This window comes from Mauremys mutica, chromosome 2, assembly GCF_020497125.1.
Source record: "Mauremys mutica isolate MM-2020 ecotype Southern chromosome 2, ASM2049712v1, whole genome shotgun sequence".
Taxonomy (NCBI): Eukaryota; Metazoa; Chordata; order Testudines; family Geoemydidae; genus Mauremys; species Mauremys mutica.
Window position 1 is genome coordinate 25,279,209 of NC_059073.1, and position 21,459 is coordinate 25,300,667.

The 21,459-nt window shown below is 42.6% G+C and overlaps 1 protein-coding gene across 2 annotated transcripts in view; it reads right to left on the reverse strand.

The window, feature by feature from the left end:
• Positions 1 to 227: 227 nt before the first annotated feature.
• ZHX2 (zinc fingers and homeoboxes 2) overlaps positions 228 to 21,459 on the reverse strand; it is a 115,731-nt gene continuing 94,499 nt past the window's right edge. For both annotated transcript variants that reach the window (XM_045006204.1, XM_045006203.1), the window contains 2 exons: positions 6,682 to 9,379; positions 228 to 657 (listed from right to left, as the gene is read on the reverse strand). In XM_045006204.1, coding sequence (XP_044862139.1) covers positions 6,686 to 9,196 — 2,511 coding nt within the window. In that variant the 5' untranslated portion in view covers positions 9,197 to 9,379 and the 3' untranslated portion in view covers positions 228 to 657; positions 6,682 to 6,685. The remainder of the gene's footprint in view (positions 658 to 6,681; positions 9,380 to 21,459) is intronic.

A 21,459-nucleotide genomic window follows, 5' to 3' on the forward strand; every position in this document is an offset into this window, starting at 1 on the left:
AGGGTGAGATACAGCAGTTGGAAAGGAGATTTGCCCCTCCATTGCCCAGAAATGTGGAGAGTTAAATAATTTAGCCAACAGCAGGTATTTTTTTGTTTTTGTTTTTGTTTTTTAAAGAAAGCTGAACAAGCAACAACACCACAAACCCTTTGATGCATTCGGCGGGCTGAAATGTAAACCATCATTGGGGTGAAAATCCAGGATCAGCTACTGATGCACCACATTGAAAAGATTTCAAATTTTTAATATTTTAAAACCGAAGCAGATATAGTGGTTACTAATTCTAAAAACAAAAAGCCCCAAACCTTGCAATGGGATGATCTGAAAAAGTAACTTGCACCAATTAAAAAGGTAACAAAATTCCCACTTTGTACAAATCAGTTCCAGTAGAGGACAAGGGTGAGGGGAAGGGAAGTTAGGGAGAAACCTATGTACAAGGACCCTTTCTTCTTTAATGCGGTAGTAGGACTTTGGCACTACGAACAATTCCATATCAATGCTCCACGATATTTCTCACTGTGCCTCTGCAAGCGTGGTTCAACTCAGAGTTGCAACTCATTGGTTATCTTGTCCCAAGTAGGAAAATAGACGGTTATCCTGTTTTCAGAGACAGTTTTCCCCCCTTGATTATCACGACAGCACGACTGATTGGCATCCCTACAAAAATAAAAAAAGAGAAATATTTTATTTTTTAAATAAATGATGAGCACACATTCGCGCTGTCAATGTTCCTCTTCACATTTATAGTGCTATTATATTTTACATTAACTGTACCTTGAGGCCTTCCCAATGTGCTAGAGTTTTACAATTTACAGAGTATTTAACTGATACTTCCCCATACAGATTTCTAATGCTAACATAAAATAGGCCTGATTCTTCACTGAATCTCTATGATTTAGGAGGGTCTGATTCTTCACCGCCTTGTACCTTGTGTATTAACTGACGCTTCTGTGAAGTGGGTATAATACGCTATTGTTCTGAACAGATGTCAGTGATTACACAAAGTGCAAGGTAATGAAGAATCAGGCCCCTCTATGTCACATAGTTTCAGGGCTACCCTCTCTTGCTAGCTTTCCTGTGGTTTATTGGCATCAATGCCTCATGAGTAAAGGACTCTTCTTGAAGCAGGGATTTAACAAACCTCTCAACAAACTAAAAGACACCCCCGAGTTCTCATGGCATTTCAGATGGGGATGTACTGGACCAATTTACAATGAGGTTATTACAAGCAACAAAGAATCCTGTGGCACCTTATAGACTAACAGACGTTTTGCAGCATGAGCTTTCGTGGGTGAATACCCACTTCTTCAGATGCAAGGTTATTACAGTAGAGATTTGTTTTGAAATATGAAAATTAGTGAAGTGTTGAGTCTGGGTGAAAGTGCAAACATCAGTTTACTCTGATGTGAGTCCAGTAGTGACAGACTGGCAGATTCTGCACAGTTTTCAAAACCCATCAAACACCATTGTGCTAAAACATGTTTGAAAACTTTGTGCGAGTCATTCATCCCAGACCTTTTGTTAATATTGCCAATTAGTCTTATTTTCTGAGAGCACCATTCATCATTCAGGACGCAGGGCAAACCAGTCTGTTAGTGTGAAATGGTGCACACACACAGGCGGTAAAAAAATTCCCAGACCCTGTTGTCTTTGCTTAGCAAAACTCCCATTGAAATCAATTGGAATTTGCAAATGTTGTATCAGGCTGAGTTGTTTCATCTATTTAGGGATTTACACCTTGCTCCTGAGAGGCACTGAGCACCAAAAGCCGTACTGAGTTCAGTGGAAGTTGTCAGTGCTCAGCATCTCAGGATCAAACCCACAGGCCATTCTAGACCATTTTGGGTTCATCCAGCCCCTGCTGAGGTCAGTGGCAAAACTTGTACTGACTTTAGCGGGAACAGGATCAAGCACTTGGGGCCCACCCCTGCAGCCCTTATTCCAACATGCAATGACATCAATAGTGCCAGTGGCAGATGCCTTTTAGGATATAGCCCTAAATCCCTAAAGAAATGAGAACCTGAATGAAAAGGGAGGGAAACCCCAATATTGCAACTATCCTTTTACCAAACCAACCACCCATCTAGAGCTGGGCCAGGCTATGTGACAGGCTGAGTGTGCTCAACTCTCACTGAAGTCAAAGGAAGTTGAGGGCACCAGCAGGCACTGTGCAGTTCAGGGGCCGAACGCACAAAGTGATGTGTACATTTGGCAAACAGCGAGTCAGAAACTTCTTTGTAAGCACTTCCCAGGTTGCCTTTGGTAAATCTCTGCGAAGCACCACTCTGGGCCTGACTCACTTGCAAGCAAGGAACACCCAGCCCCACCCCTGCAGTGAGATAGTGGAGAAGACTGTGGTGGAGATATGGACTGCCGAGAACGAAGAAGGCACATGGAAGCATTTCAGCAGCTGAGGAATAAGATTCTCATAAGCCAGAGATCGGCGACCCTTGATACACGGCTCACCAGGGTAAGCACCCCGGTGGCCTGGGCCGGTTTGTTTACCTGCTGTGTCCACGGGTTCAGCCGATTGCGGCTCCCACTGGCTGCGATTCGCTGCTCCAGGCCAATAGGGACTGCGGGAAGCGGCGCGGCCGAGGGATGTGCTAGCCGCCGCCCCCATTGGCCTGGAATGGCAAACCGTGGCCAGTGGGAGCCATGATTGGCCAAACCTGCAGACGCGGCAGGTAAACAAACTGGCCCAGCCCGACCCGGCGTGGCCCACCAGGGTGCTTACCCTGGAGAGCTGCGTGCCAAAGGTTGCCGATCCCTGTCATAGGCGATGGTAACAGCTCTAAACAGCAAGCTCATGCAACTGTCAGAAAAGGGAAAAACCCACATCTTTTAAAAGTAAAAAGTCCTGCTTCGGAGAGAAACCGGTCTTGGGACCGCCCCAGTGGGAGACAGCAGTGTGAAGAAAACCAGCAGTAATTACTAACCCTGCTGGCATTATCTGTTCCCACTCTCATGCCTGCCCATATTTGTGTTGTATTTAGGACCAAATTCTGCTTGTCTTACTAGCACAAATTGTAAACGGAGGTCAATGGAACTACACCGATATAAAAGTGGTGCAAATCATATCAGAATCAGGCCCACTGACATCATTGTGAGTAGGATTAAGGGTCTCATTTGGGGCAGAGTACCTTCAAAATCATTGTCTTCAATGCACCTTGCAGGAGGCACACAGCACCTGGCAGGAGTGAATTCTTAGCCCTTAAACTGTAGGCTCCTTAAGGGTACAGGTCTTGCGATCCTATGGTATATGATTTAATAATAAATCTTTTTATATTCTATGGGTGGAATTTTCAAAATCATTCAGTATTGACCAAACTCTGTTCCCACTGAAATCGGTCAGCAGTAAAACTCCCATTGACTTCACTGGGAGTAGAGTCTGGGGAATGCCAAATGCTTCTGAAAATCCCCTTCTCTTTCACTCTCTAAAGAAACGTTCACTATACAGCTACTAATAATTTAAGAACCTACTCAAATTACATTTATCCATTAAGATTAACCTAAGAAATATGTGAAATGTTTATCAATTTTTAGGGAAATTTGACATGAACTCGGCAGACAATAGAAGTATAAAAATGAATGCTGAAAACATTTAGTTTTAAGTAATACCTGGGAGTGGATTTCTAAAATGCTATTGTTAAATTAACATTAAAAAAATCACTCATTTTCAGTTGACGTCCTGGGTATGAGAAAAAGCACTGAGATTATGGAATCTTATTTAATTTTTGTAGGTTTCAAAGTTCATAAACACTACTCAGTCCCAAATTTAACTAGTTTTCAATTTAATTGCATCTAATCACATTAGGAAAAGAAGGTATCACACTATTTAAGCAATGATCAATCAATAATTAGACATCTATTGTTATTATTAATTCCCCTCACAGTCAATCCTTTAGTCAAATTCCAGTTTGGATAATAATATTCTGCTTAGCAAGAATCCTCCTCCGCTTTCACAAGATACAGTATTAATTGTCACTTTCTGTCTTAAACTGATGTATAGTGCTGTTGTGGGCTGTTGGAGAGGCATATTTTGAGTAGGAAAAAACCAGGGTACTTCCAGTGACTTTAATTGAGTTACTCTGGACTTGCACTGCTTTAAACTGAGAAAAAAATCTGGTCCAGCATTAGGTGGGTTAGAACCAAAATTTAGGTTTAGTTTTTAATACAACAAGTTGTACAAAACCTGCTATGAAGTGGGGTCAAAGGTTTAAAAAAATAATGAAGAAAATTAGAACAATCTGTCTTGTGGAAAAAATGAACAATTATTTTCTCTTCCTCCCAATTTGAAATCATTCATATGTTTTTAGCAGATGAGATGAATATTCCACTGTGGAGAGATAGCTCAGTGGTTTGCGCATTGGTCTGCTTAAACCCCAGAGTTGTGAGTTTAATCCTTCAGGGGGCCATTTAGGGAATTGGGGTAAAAATTTGTCTGGGGATTGGTCCTGCTTTGAGCAGGGGGTTGGACTAGATGATCTCCTAAGGTCCCTTCCAACCGTGATTTTCTGTGTGTGCCTCCAAGAGCTTGCAGTGATATTTCAGGGGTTGTCAGAGCCAGAAGAGTACAAGCAGCGCACTACTTTTAGGCAAACATATCAACAAATAGTGCCAAGCATGTCAGAAGAACCTCACATTCTGCCACTAGAGGGCATGGGCTCACATTTTGAGTACTGAAGTGATGGATTTGTATGAAGGAAAACAAAATAGATAAAGGCTTCAGGCTTTTATCCAGCACTAGGGCCAATGTGCTAAGAAATGAATATATTAACAGAGGGCAAAGTCTTCATTTCTTGAATAATCTAATAGGTGAAAGTCCTATTAACCCAAACCTGTATATGATAGAATCACTCTTCCTTAAAATATACTTTTATTTTACTAGCCTTTATATGAAAATTCCTTGTAAAAAAGATAAACTAGTTGAAATTTAACAGATGTTAAAATATGTTTTATATTTTAAAAAAGTCTCTGAACACATCACAGTAAGACTATCTCTGCATGCAAAAGTTGTTGCAACGGTGTACCAGTGTTACCAGCACCACTGCAAATACTCTTTCTCAGAACAAGTCTAAGCATCAATTAATCCTATATTGCTGTAGCGTGGACTAAAAGTACAGGCAACTGCATCTGCACTGTTGCAATTAGTTCTTCCAGCACAGTCCCACAATGCACCTCTAGCCCCATCAGTGACCACTCTATGCAATATGCATAATCTCCTGTGCTCAGGATCATTTTTTTGCTTTATGCTACTGCAGCTTCTGAAAATTTAATGCACAATTTTTTTTTAATATGGTGCATTGCATGCAATCTCGATGGCCTTTTTAGTTACAAATATTTTTTGCCATACTGGTGCCATTTAATTTTACAAAATGATAGTTTAAAAAATCTGCATTATTTTCAAAATGGTTGTTTCATCTTCAGATTATCACCAAGGGGTGATGTGCTGGGGACTTTTGGAAATATGCTTCAAGTAGACATGCTGAAGATTTTGCACTAAGCCAGGATGGGTAGCTTACAGTGGTTCAATTCAACTGAACAGCACAATTTTCTAATGTAGACAGTGCTAAGCGTCAGTCATAGCTTTGAATTTTCTGGGTGTGCTAGAAATTGCACGTTTTGCATTTATTGTAGGTCAATGGAAAATTGTTAATAATCTGCAACACAGGTATTATTTAACAATAAATTTCTAACACATACATGCTACTTTATTTATCTAATGGACTAAGGAGAGGATAGTTTAAGGAGACTCCATTAACAGATTCTGATCTCAGTTACACTAGGGTAAATCTGGAGTAACTTCAATGAACTCAAGAAGTCACTGAAGTCCAACGAAGTCAATGGAGTTACTCCAGATTTACATTTGTATAACTGAGATCAGAAACTGGTTCCAAGTCTTCAAACCACACTCCCTTTTACACAGAGAGAGCTTAGAATTAGAAATCTTCTTAGCAAAGCCCCTGCAGTTCACTTTTACAGTGAGGCTCTTGTGAAGAAAAGCTGCTAACCCACATACAAGCCTTGGATTCCTGGGCGTCTAGAATACAGTGCCCCATGTCCCTGTGTGTTTAACATTAGAAAGGTCCCCTCATCTGCAGGAGGACCTGCACATTTGCACAAGTCATTTCTGTTCCCACTTGGCTCAACATATTGTTACTTGCTGTTGCAAGTAACAAAAGAATGTTTTTGAACTGGGCCCAGGCATCATCTCGACCTCTTCTCTGAGCAGGGCAGACTGCTGCTGAGCCAAGATCCATGCTGACCTGTTGCAAAAATAGTCATGGCCTCTATTCACTGGAGATGATCATTATGTGAGCAACATGGATATTAGTAACTATGGTTACTACTTTTTCTTTGTATGGCTTCATCGGCATGCTTTATATCAAACTCTAAAGAGGTTATGTGAGGTCAATTAAAGGGAGAGTGTTTCAGCTTAATGAGTTATTCCGAGCATCTTCTCTTATCCAGTACATGACAAACACCAAAAACACAACAAAGAAAATGTTCCCAATCCCTCCCATATTAAACATTTAGTTTAATCTACAGAAGACAGGACAGCCTCCCTTGTGCTCAGAAATCCAGTAGACACACAACATGCATCAGGAAAGCACTCCTGGGATTTAAATTAAAAAGGTCAGGACGTAGGTCAGACTAACAGGGCAGTGGTAGTGTTACCTGTTTAAATATGGGAATTGTCTCCAGATACACTTTCAGAATCAAAATCTGCTAACTCAGCTGGGCCTTCAGGTGCAGTTTGACTCCAGCTGTCTGTACAGTCCGAGACAGCATCATCATCCCCTACTGTCACCTCCACCCAGTTCACATCTCCAGCATCCTCATTTTCCTCACTACCGTGGCCGTCTTGGCTGTTGCATTCCAATCTGTCCTCAGTTTGATTCTCTAACAAAGAGTCTTTTGGTGGCTCATAGTCTTCTGTTGCTCTCATGACTAGTTTGCCCATGTTCTCTTCATTCAACTTTTTGTGCTCCTGGTAATGCTGCCGAGACACCTGGTTACTGTTCTTTGGACTCTCATTTTGTTTTAATCCCTTTTTCTGGTTTTGCTCATTATGACCCTCAACAACATACTGCTGTTGGTATCGGTCAATCCATTTTAATGTCCCAGTTCTTAGGGAGGATCTATTTTCCTTGAACCAGCGGACTATTTCAGTTCTAGTGAGCCCAGTTTGAGCTGCTAACTGGTCATATTCCTGGGGTGATGGCCACTGGGTTCTTGCAAATGTGCTCTTCAGCAGGTGAATCTGCTCTTGGTTTTTTTTGTTAAATGCTGTGGAGGATTCGGATTCGGACAAAGAACTGGGTAGCTGGGAGCTATTCAGCAGCTCAGTCTGGCTTATTGTACCATTATGGAGTCCCCGATCCTTATTTTTTTTGTTGGATCCCATAGAGTCCAAGACAGCTTGTTCCATGCTATCCCTTAGCTTTCTCCTCTCAGAGAACCAGGAATCAACCTCTCTTCTACTCAGCTTGGCTTCCACTCTAAGTCTGTCCAATTCTCCTTGGGTTGGAAAAGAGCTTCTAAGAAAACTTTCTTCGAGAATCCTAAGCTGCTCTTGTGTTTTCTCTTTGAACCTCTGGGATGTGAAATCTGTGTATGTGTGGTATGTACGCCCGTGCCGGGCAGCTGCAATGGCTAACTGATCTTTTGCTATAGATTCACTAGTGATGTGAACAATGCCCCTTTGACTTCTGTATCTGTGATCACTGAACCACTTCTTGATCTCGCTTCTGGAGAGACCGGTTACTTCTATTAGCCTGTAGACTTCTGCATCGTCAGGAAATTGGCTCATGATAAAACTAGCCTTTAGTTCTGCTATCTGTTCCTTGGTCTTTTTTCGGTCATTTGTTGGTGTCAATGGAGAAGCATTCAGCTTGGGTGAGACCTCAGGCACATGAACTACATGTGGACGCTTTACTTCTGGGGCACCCGACAAGGTCTGTATTGTCCGTTTCTGTCCGTGATTAGCAGCAACAGCAAGTGTAATCGGTGAGCAAGAAACTGTTGATCCATTTGACACTTGAGTCAAAACCAGGCCAGTCTGGCCGAGTATCTGGCAAGGTAAAGCTGTTTGGATAATTGGCTGTGGCATTTTTGCAGCTGTCAGATGAGCTGGCAGGACAGTGATGGTTTGGGGTACTGACTGGATGGTTCCATTAAACATCTTCTTTCTTGCCTCTTCTACCTCTTCTGGAGACCAACTTATTCCATGCTTCAAACGCTGGGTAGCAAACCAGATTCGGATTTGCTCCTCTGGATGTTTTGATGCTGCTGTCAACCATGACAGCTCTGCTTGTGTTGGGTAAGGAAATTTATTAAAGGAGTTGATCATGGTTGCATTAGTGTCCAGTGCACAGTTGTATTTGGTACTGTTCAGAGGGACTGGGACCTTGGGGACAAGGTTGATATTTGGTGGCAGCTGTACAGAGGGCATAACATGAGCCAATACATCATGAAGAAGGTCAGCTCCGTTGATACAAGCAATAGATTCAGTGGTTTCTGTAATGACACGGGGGAGGGTCCCATCAACATGGTTTTCCATACCTCCCTCTTCTGTCTTTTTGGGACCCTTCTTGGTCTCGACTTTAGGCTTTCCCTGTTTCATAATTGGGGTTTTACTTACATTGATCTCACCATGAAGGGCTTCATCATACTCTGCATTTTCTACTCCACTGTTTGTGACAGTGACAACATTATTGGTTGTCTCAATGGATTGCTCTAACACAGTCTGATTATTGCGTTTGATTAATTTCAGTTTAAAATTATTCTCTCCCAGGTGATATTTTGTGTTGTGATCAGATAAGGAATCATATTTTTTGGTTGTAAAGTTACATTCAGCACACACGTAGAGAGGGTTGAGGATTACATTTGGGTGCTGTGTGTCAACATGCTCTGTAAATTCATTTAGGTTTTGTGTTGAATAAGGACAGTATTTACATTCATAACCACCTTGGGGTTTCTTGGATTGATTCTCAACTGAGACTTTTCCATCCATCACTTCACATTCTTTTACAGAGTTTTCTGTATCAGCAGCCCAGCCATCTTTAGAATCCTGCTGGGGAGTGCCAGCACCTCTTTCTTTTAAGGCTTCTCCATCCTCAGGAACAGCCTGCTCCATTAATTCAGGTGATCGCAGCATACATGGAGTTGTTGACTTTCTTTTGCTAGCCATAGCACCTATTATGGTGTGCAACTGTTTCAGATGGTGACTCTCTTTTGGGGGAATAAACCCAAAGAAGCCCTCTCTAATGGCTGATTTTCCTTGAATGTTATGGCCTGGTATGTTTCCAAAAGAGTTTAAGTGCCATCTGTGATCGTCAGCTCCAACCCCCAAACATACTGGGCTGCATTACACCTGCAAAACAAAACACACAATTAGATTCTTATTTATAATGCATTTAAAAAAAAAAAAGTCAGCCCCCAAATCTAGGATTCAACCCTGGATAATGCTGAGCACCCTCTTTTCCTTATAGTAGACAGATGGATATGAAAACACTGGCTTGCTTCATGTATTACAAGGCATGAGAACATCTAATATTTTTTCCCAATTAATTCAAGGGCAGGATCAGGCTGACAAAAGAAATGAGCATCTCAGAATGAAAAATTCATTAAAGGTACAAAATGGCACTGGAACAGAAGTCAAGATGATCAGACATAATGTTTAAGACCCATTACAGAGCCAATAAATTTAGCTGGGCAAGGAAGAAGATACACAATATTTATACATGTATCTTTCTTTAGAAGCTGCAGCTTCTATTACCATTATTTTTAAGCCTACAATTTTAAAACTGAATGTGTTTTATATGAAACTTAATTACTTCATACGGTGGCTTGCATAGTAAGTATATGGCTACTGAATGAGTGTGGTTACTAATCCAGGGTGATTTCTAAACAAAGATATATGGTGGTCTCACTTGTGTTGGTACATGCAGAATGGAAAAAAAGAGAGTTAGGGCAAAGCAAATATTTATTATACACAGCCACTCAATTTCGAAACGCTACATCTTGATTTAGAATAGGTTAAAATAGACAGCAAGTTGCTGCATCAGCCCTTTGTGAAGATGCTACAAGTTACAGCGATATAAATAAAGTTTTCTTAAAGAACGCTTTTCACTGAAAATCGATAAAAATGACTGAGGGAAATTTCTAGAAGGCCCATTTCTCTCTCTCTCTCTCTCTCTCTCTCACACACACACACACACACACACATCTACCCACCCTTACTGTACTTTGTTCCTACTGGTGTTATGATAAAACTATAAGTTATATATTGAATTTTTCTGAAGGATTTCCTTAGCTCTATTTAACTATTTCAGGGGTTGGATTCACATATTGTAGGATTTTGAACTCCTGATGTTCTGCATGGATTTTTTTAAGTTAATGTTTTATTTTTTAAAAGAACATGACATCAACACCAGTCAGTAGAATAGCAAACAAGAACAAAATGACACAAGCTGTATTATGATCTCTCTGTGCTGATCAAGGGGATGGAATTTAAGTGTCACAACAACTTAATGTACCTAAACCAAAATATTGATGTCAGTGTAAATTTCACTTGTAAGTAAATGGAAGAGTTAAAGGGACATAGAGACCTTCTGAAAATATCTGTTTCTAGGTAATAATGGCAGATTTTTCAGAGGTGCTGAGAACCTGATGTTCTTGTTGAAGTTAGATGGAGCTATGGACGCTCAGCACTGCTGGAAACCAGGTCAAACTCAAAAAAGATCAAAAATCTGCTCTTGATTACACAGGTATAAACCAAAAATAACTGCATCCATTGGCTTCAATGCCAATGGATTTAACTCTCCAGTTCAAACTCAGGTGATGCTACTTCAGAAATAGGCTTTAAAAATCTTGCAAATGCTGTTCACATTTCCAATGGCTCAGGTCCTGAAAGTGCATCTCAGTCGCGTGCTGAGGCATTTCTCTAATTCACAATCAAACCCGGGTTTGGTTCACTTTGGGACCACTCAAGAGCTCAAGCTAGTGCAGAATGTGACTGCCCACTTGGTGTGTGGTGCATCAGGCAGAAGCACATAACAGCAGAGAACTGCTTTCATGTAAATTTCTGGGTGGAGCTCAAGGTGCTGGTTTTAAGTTATAAAACACTGAATGGTTTGGGACTCAGTTGACTGACCCTTCTCCTTATGCAATGTTGCCAGTGATCAGCAAAGACAAGCACTTGAACTGAAGCCTCCTACTGACAGAATGTTTTCTTTGATGGATCCTTAACTCCAATTTGCTTCCTTCCTTGATCTGTCAGAGCCTGGATTCTGTAAACTTCTGTGCATGCTGCAGAACTAATCTTTACTAAGAGGCAGCCAGGGTTCATAGATGGAGGAGCTGTATATGGAAGGGGACGTATGAAATGAGTAGGTAGAGGGCCTTTATTTTTGTAGGGGGACTATTAATTGGAGAATTTATGGATCAAGGTCCTGTATGGAAATATTTTAAATTTTCTAATTGCCTGTTTTTAAATGCTGGGAGGAGTCCAGAGCCTAGCAGAGACATTGGAGGAATCTAAATTAAATGATATAACATTGCATGGCAGTTTTAACTGGATACAGTGTTCTCCTGTCCAGGGTTACTGTGCACTATTAAACAGCTATGGCATTCCAGCCCCAAAAGGGCCTGCATTTCAGTGGTGGGTGAAGCGATTCCCTATATTTCACAGTGTGGAGCACCTGGGCACAAAAGGCTCTCACTAAATGTGAATTATTAAAATGGTACAGCAAAAGTGTGGAGGAGAACACAGCTGAAGATGCTGTTTGTTACATAATAGATGTCTCAGTAGAGATCCATGCTGTCTTGGGCCTGGTCTACACTACGAGTTTATCTCGAATTTAGCAGTGTTAAACCAAATTAACCCTGCACCCGTCCACACAACAAAGCCCTTTACTTCGATATAAAGGGCTCTTAATATTGATATCTGTACTCCTCCCCGACGAGGGGAGTAGTGCTGAAATCGGTATTGCCATTTTGAATTAGGATTAGTGTGGCCGCAATTCGACGGTATTGGCCTCCGGAGCTATCCCACAGTGCACCACTGTGACTGCTCTGGACAGCAATCTGAACTCGGATGCACTGGCCAGGTAGACAGGAAAAGCACCGCGAACTTTTGAATTTCATTTCCTGTTTGCCCAGCGTGGAGAGCTGATCAGCACAGGTGACCGACCATGCAGTCCCAGAATCAAAAAAGAGCTCCAGCATGGACCGTACAGGAGATACTGAATCTGATCTCTGTATGGGGAGATGAATCTGTTCTATCAGAACTCCGTTCCAATAGACAAAATGCCAAAACATTTGAAAAAATCCCAAGGCTATGATGGACAGAGGCCACAACAGGGACTCAACACAGTGCTGTGTGAAACTTAAGGAGCTGAGACAAGCGTACCGGAAAGCCAAAGAATCAAATGGATGCTCACGAAGGGAGGGGCGACTGACGACTGTAGCTATCTGTAGCTATCCCACAGTTCCTGCACTCTCCGAAAACCATTTGAATTCTTGGCTGAGTTTCCAAAGCCTGAAGGGTCAAAAACATTGTTGCGGGTGGTTCAGGGTATATATCCAGGTCATTCTCTTCTTTGTCTAATGGAGATTCAGTCCTGCCTGGAATATCATGCCAGCTGGAGGCTTCTGCCTCAGGCTGCTCTCCCAGTCAACAGCACCGCGTGGTTGCGCCTACCCCAGTCTACCTCTTGCTACCAGGGACACAATCAGATACTTAGACCTCTACATTTTGCCTCAAATAAAAAAAATTAAGCTGCCGTTTAGAACTGTCCCCTAACATACATATCCTGGGACATTTTGTATTTTACCAGTGTCAACCAAAGGCCCACACACAAATGGAGATTCAGTCCTGCCTGTGCTTCTATCCTAGTGCTTGTCACAGATTCCCATTTTCAGCTATAGGCTGAGTAAGTGCAGAATGGTGGTTCACTCTACTTTGCTGTAAGCCAACCGCCCTCCCCTCCCCCCTTTGATCTCTGCTGGCAGAGGCAATAAAGTCAGTGCTGTTTCTTATTCATGCATTCTTTATTACTTCATCACACAAATGGGAGGGGACAACTGCCACGGTAGCCCAGGAGGGGTGGGTGAGGAGGGAAGCAACAGGTGGGGTTATTGCAGGGGCACCCCCTAGAATGGCATGCAGCTCATCATTTCTGCGGGATGTCTGGGGCTCTGACCCAGACCGGCCGTTTGCCTCTCTGGTTCTTTAGTACGTTTGCCTGATATTCTAGGCAGGACTGACTCTCCATTAGACAAAACTTAAAGAAGCGAATGACCTGGGGAGTCAGTCCCATTTTTGTCCAGGCACCCCCGACTGACCTCACTGAGGCCGGCCAGGAGCACCCATGACAGCAGCAGACGGTACAGTATGACTGGTAACCGTCTTTGCTAACTTGCAAAGGCAAGGGGATGCTGCTGTGTAGCACTGCAGTACCGTGTCTGTTAACAGCATCCAGTAGACATCCGGTGACAGTGAAAAAAGGCTGAACAGGCTCCATGGCTGCTGTGCTATGGCGTCTGCCCGGGCAATCCAGGGAAAAGGGTGAAAAATGATTGACAGAGGGAGGATTGACTGACAACATTTACCCATAACCACCCGCGACAAATTTTTGGCCCCATCAAGCATTGGGATCTCAACCCAGAATTCCAATGGGCGGGGGGAGACTGCGGGAACTATGGGATAGCTACCCACAGTGCAACGCTCCGGAAGTCAACGCTAGCCTTGGTACATGGACGCACGCCGCCGAATTAATGTGCTTAGTGTGGCTGCGTGCCCTCGACTTTATACAATCTGTTTACAAAAATCGGTTTCTGTAAAATCGGAATAATCCCGTAGTGCAGACATACCTCGGTCACAGTCAGCTTCCTCTCATCACCTTTTATTAGTATGGACAGCTCTGTTCTACATGCTAACAGAGACGATGCTTTGGCATGCTGGGGAAGTATGCTAATGCATATTGGCCCCAGTTCGGCAAAGCACTGACGGATGTGCTTAATGTTAAGCACATGTTTAAGTCCCATTGGGACTCAATGGGAATTAAGCACATCATTAGGTGCTTCAATTAATGGGGATGGGACTGTTTCATGTGTTTCAGGTTAAGCATATGCTGAAATGCTTTGTTGAATCAGGGCTATTATGTTCCATGCTCCTCTGATTGGAGAGCACCAATATTGTACACCAGAAAAGATAATGCTGTCCATATCCCAAAGCCTTGCAGAGTCTGATGCGATACACTGGGGTACTGTACACATCTGGATTGACTCATATAAGAGTTCTCTTTTTATTTGAAGAGTTCACACAAGGGGGCCGAATTCAGGTTGCATTATGTGCATTATGTTACAGACTTTAATTACATGGTCACATACCATTTTTACTGCAGGCCCCTGTCTCCATTGAGCATCACTGGTAGCAACAGTTGTTTTATGGAAGTAAAAAGGGCTCATCCATTTTCACCACCATTGTGCCTAAATCTACTCAGAGCTGGGTTAGATGCTGCAGCAGTAAAATCTTTTGCTACCACTGGTGGTGCTGGAAGATTGTTAGAAAAGTGCTGGGGGATGCAAGACCATCTATCCTCATCCCCCTTTCATATGTGACAGATTATTCCATCAAAAAGAACAAATTCAAATTTGCTCATAGAAGAAACTCATTTTTATACTGCAGTGATCACAGTCAGTCTATTAATAGATTATAAAACCAGAAGGGACCAGTTTGATCTAGTCTGATCTGTTGCATAACAGGCCATAGAATTTCCCTGAAATAATTCCTCTTATATGTTTCAGTTTCCATACCATGGCAAAATCCAGACATCACACAATGAAATACAACTGCAGAACCATTGTATAATTATTTCTAAGCTTCCACTATTCTTGTTCTAAAATAAAGATTAAAAAAAAGAGTGGGCGAGCGAGAGAGAAAGAGACAGACGGACAAAGAGGCCACTTTGGTTTTTAGTCATCTCCCTGTCTCATTTTTCGCTTCACCACTTTGAAATAATAATACCACCTAGTTCTTCAGCCACAGAGCTCAAATGCATTACCCCTGTATTATCATTATCCCCATTTTACAGGTGGCAAAACTGAGGCACAGAAAGATGAAGTGACTTTCCCAGGTCCTTGAGCACGCCAGTGGCAGAGACAGGACTAGAACCCAGCTCTCCCAATTCCAAAGTCTAGTGCTCTATCCACTAGGCAACAGTGCCTCCCTAAGAACAGGTTTTATTTTATTTTGTTTTTGTTTTATTTTCTCTAAAAGAACCATGTGGTAAAATCAGCAAAAGAAAGAGAAAGAGAATCTAAGAGGCATCAAAGCCAAAACAAGACTTATTGAACGTGTGCATGTGAGGATGCTCGGATAGAGTGGAGGAGCTGAGATACCACAATGATGGGTACATTATAAATAGCTACACGGACAGATGGATAGATAGATGTAGAAGAAAGCAAGACACTGTTCCAGTTAAGATTGTGATTAAGGCTAAAAATTGTATAAGGCTCCAGTTGGGCATGGTCTCAAATAGCGATGTGGAAAGACTTTTTTTTCCTTTTAACCTACGGTTTGTAAATTTATTTTTAAGAATTAGTTTTTCCGCTCAAAAAAAATTATGACCCTATGTGCAAATTAAGGACAAATCGGATGCTTCTCTTTAGAGATTTGTAAAAAGTTAACTCTATTCTGATCATCCGTGTTTACTTGCAGGAAAAGATCCACAGAAGTTCTCCCCAGTCCCAGACATCAATGAGATCTCTGTGATGCCACAGAAAACCACTTTGAACCCTTGACCTTTACGTGAGATGGCCTGCCTGCAAGAGGAGGAAAAATAGGGCACAAATCTCTAGAGCCCATGAAGAGGCATCTCAAACCAGCTGATGCAGACATTGCCTTTTGCTGTCAGGGTGAGGAAAACATCTCTCCAGCACTTGACTTCCTCGATGGGATGTCTGCCAAAGTGTAGAGACGTTGTGAATTCAGATGTCCATGGTGCCTGCCCCTCCAATACCTTGGCTCACGTCTCATTTGGGATAAATTAATATAAAGTTGTTAAGAAGCCCCCTCCAGCCCTGAAGCTACCAGTCAGTTCTCATACCAAATGAAGATCACATATGCCAAATCTCAAAGAATCACACCATATGAATTTGGAGGGGCTGCCACATCTAATTTAATAGCTTTTCACTGGGAATGTCAGAGAAAATAACAGAAGTGTCTCAGAGCTTTCAAAAGGAAGCATCTTGTCAGGACATCAAAGCCCACAAAAGATGGCTTTTAGCTTCGTTGGGTCTTCTGACAGAGCTGTTAAATGATTCTGCCTCTGCTTCTCTGAAATGGGCGCCTCAGACTCTCCTGTGCTTAAAAGTTAACTAGATCAGCCGCTAAGGAAGAATACCAACTTGCTAGCACAGGGATTCTCAACCTTTTTCTTTCAGAGGCCCCTCAACATGCTATAAAATCTCCATGGCTCACCTGTGCCACAACAATTGGCTTTGTGCAAATAGAAGCCAGGGCTGGTATTAGGGGATAGCAAGCAGGGTGACTGCCTGAGGCCCCATGTCATAGGGGTTCCACGAAGCCACATTGCTCAGGCTTTGGCTTCAACTCTGGGTGGCGGGGATCAGGGCCCTGGGCTTCAGCCCCATGCAGTGGGCATCGGCTTTCTATCCTGGGCTCCAGCAAGTCTAATGCTGGCCCTGCTTGGTGGCCCCCCTGAAACCTGCTCGTGGCCCCTCAGGGGGCCCTGGACCCCTGGTTGAGAACCACTGTGCTGGCATGAGTCACCACACTGTACCAACAGATGGCTGTTTCTGTAACTAGCAATGATTTAAAATCAAACAAACCCCAAACTCACTCAGCTACAGCCTAGCTTTGTTCCACAGCAACAAACAAATCTACGTAGAAAACAAAAAAGTTAAACCTCATCTCACAGCCTTCATTTATTTTTTCAAAAATACTAAGATTTTTAGGGGCCATATTCATCCCTGGTATGAAGCCAATGGTGTTTTGCCAGGAATGGATTTTATTTTATTTTTTTGCCCTAGTCACGCACAGCCTCCCCCACCACAACCCAGCCTGTTTTGTTGTTTATGTTTCATTATCATTGGGAATCCATTGACCTTCCTTTCAGTTGCTTTTGTTGACAGAAGCAGTCTCAGGCAGTGTGGGGGTGCAGAGATGAGCTGTTGTTACTGGTGCTCCACCACAGGAGCCATGGAACTAGGCCTCAGCGAGCACAACAGGCAGAGAGCCTTAGACCAGTGACTCATTCAGGCCAAGCATACATGACTCACCTGAACATGGGGATGAAATATAGACTTCACACAGCCAAACCCTGGCCTCCTTCCTGCACCCCCACCCCTGCAACCTGGGCTGCCATACTTCCTTTTTGTCTTGCCATGCTAGAACACAAAATCCTGGTATTTCATGAGCTAAGACACAAAAAGCTAAAGACAACAAAGGTTAAAAATGAGATCACTTGTCTCTAAACACACAGCTGTATGCCTGAGCTTGGTCCAAACCGTGTGTGTGTGTGAGAGAGAGAGAGAAAAAGAGAGAGAGACAGACAACTGATTTGAGCTGGTACTGTACAGGTCAAAAGTGACCTGCTCCTTTAAATATATCTTCTCAAAAATCCATTACAGCATTTGAACGAGTGGCCACAGTGAACGGCTTTGTTACTGTTTAACTCTGGGTCAGAATAACTCAACTTCCCCCTCACAATGACTTTTTAAATAGGAAAATGGCTCGACAGAGCCAGACTCAGGGACAGAGTGTCAACTGATTTTGTGCATCCATGTGAGAAAAAGCCCCAGACTTCTTAGCTGTGCCCTTAGGCACTGAATAGAGGGCAAGAGTGGGGCCACTGATGGGTTCTTAAGAACCATACAGCGCGACAGGCTGCGAAAAATGAACCAATGCTTAGGCCAGATCTACACTAGAAAAGGTTTGCCAGTATAGCTATACCAGTGTAACTATACCAGCAAATCCTTCCAGTATAGATGCAGCTTATACTGGCAAAAAAGTGCTTTTACTGACATAGCTTATGCCAGTTCCCTGAGGTAAATAAGTTTCATGCCAGTATAACTGTATCTACAATAGGGCTTTTGCAGGTATAGAAATGTAAAAAAAAATCCACTTCCCTATCTGACATTTCTGTACTGTCAAAGGTTTCTAGTGTAGACCTGGCTTCAGGAGTTGTTCTAGCCTAGGACTGATCAGACCAAGAATCAAAATTCTTTACCTGCTGAACGCTGAGCCTCTTGAGAAGTGGGCATTAGCCCCTCTTCATACCCTCACATCCCTCTCTTTCAACACTTGTGGCCCTAACCACTGGCCAGTTGCACCTCCTAATTTCTACTTTGGGGCTCCCTCCCCACAATTATCTGCTTAAGGAACAGTGCTCCCTCTAAGCTGGCTCCCGAGAAGAAGCAGCAGAGTGGAAATCTCCCATGCAGTTGGGATACTGCCCATTTGCACAAAGCAAAGCCAAAACCCAGAGAAGAGCAACTGCAACCAATGTGACATAGAAGATGAGAGGTGCCTTTGACTCCAACATGCAGAATATGAGGGGCGTGAAAAAGGTATTTCCTCACATCATCAGAAATTGTAAGAAACCTCTCCTTAAAAAGCAATAAGGAAAATCTTCGTAACTCTGGGAGAAAGGAGAGAGACAGCAGAAATGGGACCATGCTATACAGCATCCTACAACAGTATCAAAATTGGCCAGATCTGACAAATGGGTAAGGGATGAAACCCCAAACTGTTTGAAACCCTATCCTCGGTGAATTGTGCCTACTGCAGATTGATACCTGAGAGGTCTGTCTGTCTTTTTTTTGTTTTGTTTTGTTTTTAAAGAAAAATTACACCCCTCTCCCCCCGACACACTTTGGCATCACTTGTATGGCTTATATCACGCTAACAGAATCTAACGGATCTGTCTTACTCAGTTGTCTGCTCTGCCATACATCAACACAGAGGGACCCCAGCACCTGCCTTCATCCAGGAATTTGTGGCAGGGGAAAGAACAACAATAATCAAAAGAAAATATAAATTAAAATGAACAAACAAAAAATTGAGGTTTCACTTCCAAGATACAGAAAGGGTGGGAGTGGTGTCGTCACTTTGAACAGGGAGGGTTGGGATTTTTTTTTTACTAATCTTTTGGTTTAATTGCTCAGTAGCCTAATCTCCATAAAAAGTATGTTCTTGATAATAAATTTCCTGAACACAACAAACAGTCACCACAACTCAAGGAATGAATTGCGCCCTATGACTCAAAACTGTAACAATAAAAAAAGCTACAAGAAACAATGCCCCAGATCGGATGTCTAATTTCACTGAGTTCTGAACTGCCTCACACAGTTCTCCAATTCTTTTCTTTGGAACCCGTTCCTCACAGTGAGTTACAGATGAAGCAGCTGGGGAACACACGTTAGGGACATCTCTGACAGACAGCAGCCAAGTCTTTATGCCTTCAGGTTTCAGGATATTATCCCAGTTTATAGTGCAACAAATCAATCTGATTGAAAAACAATTACAGTCTACATTCATTACTCTTAGATGCCATTCAGATATTGTTTCTACCAACTCACAAACTGCACGGCCACTTTATAAAGTAGAAAATCAGTTGCATTTATTTCCTCTTATCAGCAGAATTTCTTACCACTATCAGTACTCTAAAGCCAAGCACTCTACAATGCTGCAACTACTCTATACCTGAACTGGCTAGTTAATTTCTGACTTGCTTCATTGATGGCTTCCTCTCCCCATACCTTTCAACTTGTGCCTGCACATCATCTACAAGATTCAAAGTGTGGATGTGCATGCTTGACTTTGAAACACTTGATTCCAAGAGGCATGGCTATGCAAAAGTCAAACTCGAGGAGTTTAGGCCAGAGCAGATTTTAATTAACATTACATGATCAATCATCATACATCCCCCCCCTTATTTTTCACCACACAAAGACCATGGGAGGGGGAGATGGCAAAGGTGTGCAGTATATTAGAGTTATTATCCTGTCCCCATTTAGAAAAGCTAAATCCAGGGATGTGGGAGGAGAGTTACATTTCAGGGTATGAAAAGGAACCTATACGGGATAGTGTTTCCTCCCCCCACAACTGTTTTTAGCGTGCAGCTGTTACAGTAATATAAAAAAGCATATCAACTAGGATAGCGAAAATGCCATTACATTCTACTGTAATTACATGCTTAGCACATTTTAATAATGTACAGGGGAATAAGCACAAGTGGACCAGGGCAAATGAGACCCATAAGAAGGTTCATATATAGCAGCTGGTTATAGCTTACATGATTTACAGAAGAAAATAGTAGTAGAAGGGAAAAACTTCGGGAAGATCTCATACTTGGAAGTTGGAGCACAGTTTACATTGGACAATGTGTTGGGGAATACAGACTAGATCTTCTAAACCAGGGTTTCTCAAACAGGGGTTGCTGCTTGTGTAGGGAAAGCCCCTGGCGGGCCAGGCCGGTGTGTTTATCTGTCCCGTCCACAGGTCCAGCCGAGGGACTTACTGGCCGCCGCTTCCAGCAGCTCCCAGTGGCCCAGAGCAGCGATCCGTGGCCAGTGGGAGCCGCGATTTGCCGGACCTGCGGATGGGGCAGGTAAACACACCGGCCCGGCCTGCCAGGGGCTTTCCTTACACAAGCGGCGACCCCTGTTTGAGAAACCCTGTTCTAAACTTTTATTCATGTTGGAGCTGCCTAGAGGCTTGAGACCCTTTTGATTCTTTGTAGGTTGAATAAAATGGAATTAGAAGAAAGTGGAATTAGAAGGTGAGGGTTCTGAATACGTTTTATAATATTTGTGTGGAAATGTTAATTTATTAGGTTAATGTTAAAGATAAACTTCTGTATAATTTGAATTATTCTATTATTTTTGCTTCGTGTATGTTAGTAGTGACAAAATGAAACTTAAAAAAAAATTATAGTGCCATAAACAGAACACAATTTGAAAACATCCAGGTGTTCATGATTATGGCTGTTTTTTGACACCTAGAATTCTAAACGAAAAAAGTGATTTGTAGTTTTTCTTTCTTATAAAATCATATGGTCAAGATTCCAAAAGCGACTAGTGATTCTGGGCGCTCTACTTTTTCGGCACCCAACCTGGGACAGTACAAAGGGCCTGACTTTCCGACAGCTGGTGCTCAGCACTTTCTGAAAATCAAGCCCTCTTAAAATACTCCTTAAGGTACCTTTAAAGGAGGCACCCCAAATCACTAGTCACTGGTCTTCATCACCCTAGCCTGCCAATTAACTACTGAACAAGACTCCATGTTGTTTTTTGGGGGGGTTGGGACGGTGGGTTGGGGGAGGGGAAATTTTCAAAGGCACCAAGGGGTATTGACTGCAGAGGAAGGATGACCCAGTGGTAATAGCACTAGCCTAGGACTTTGGAAACCTGGGATGAGTTCCC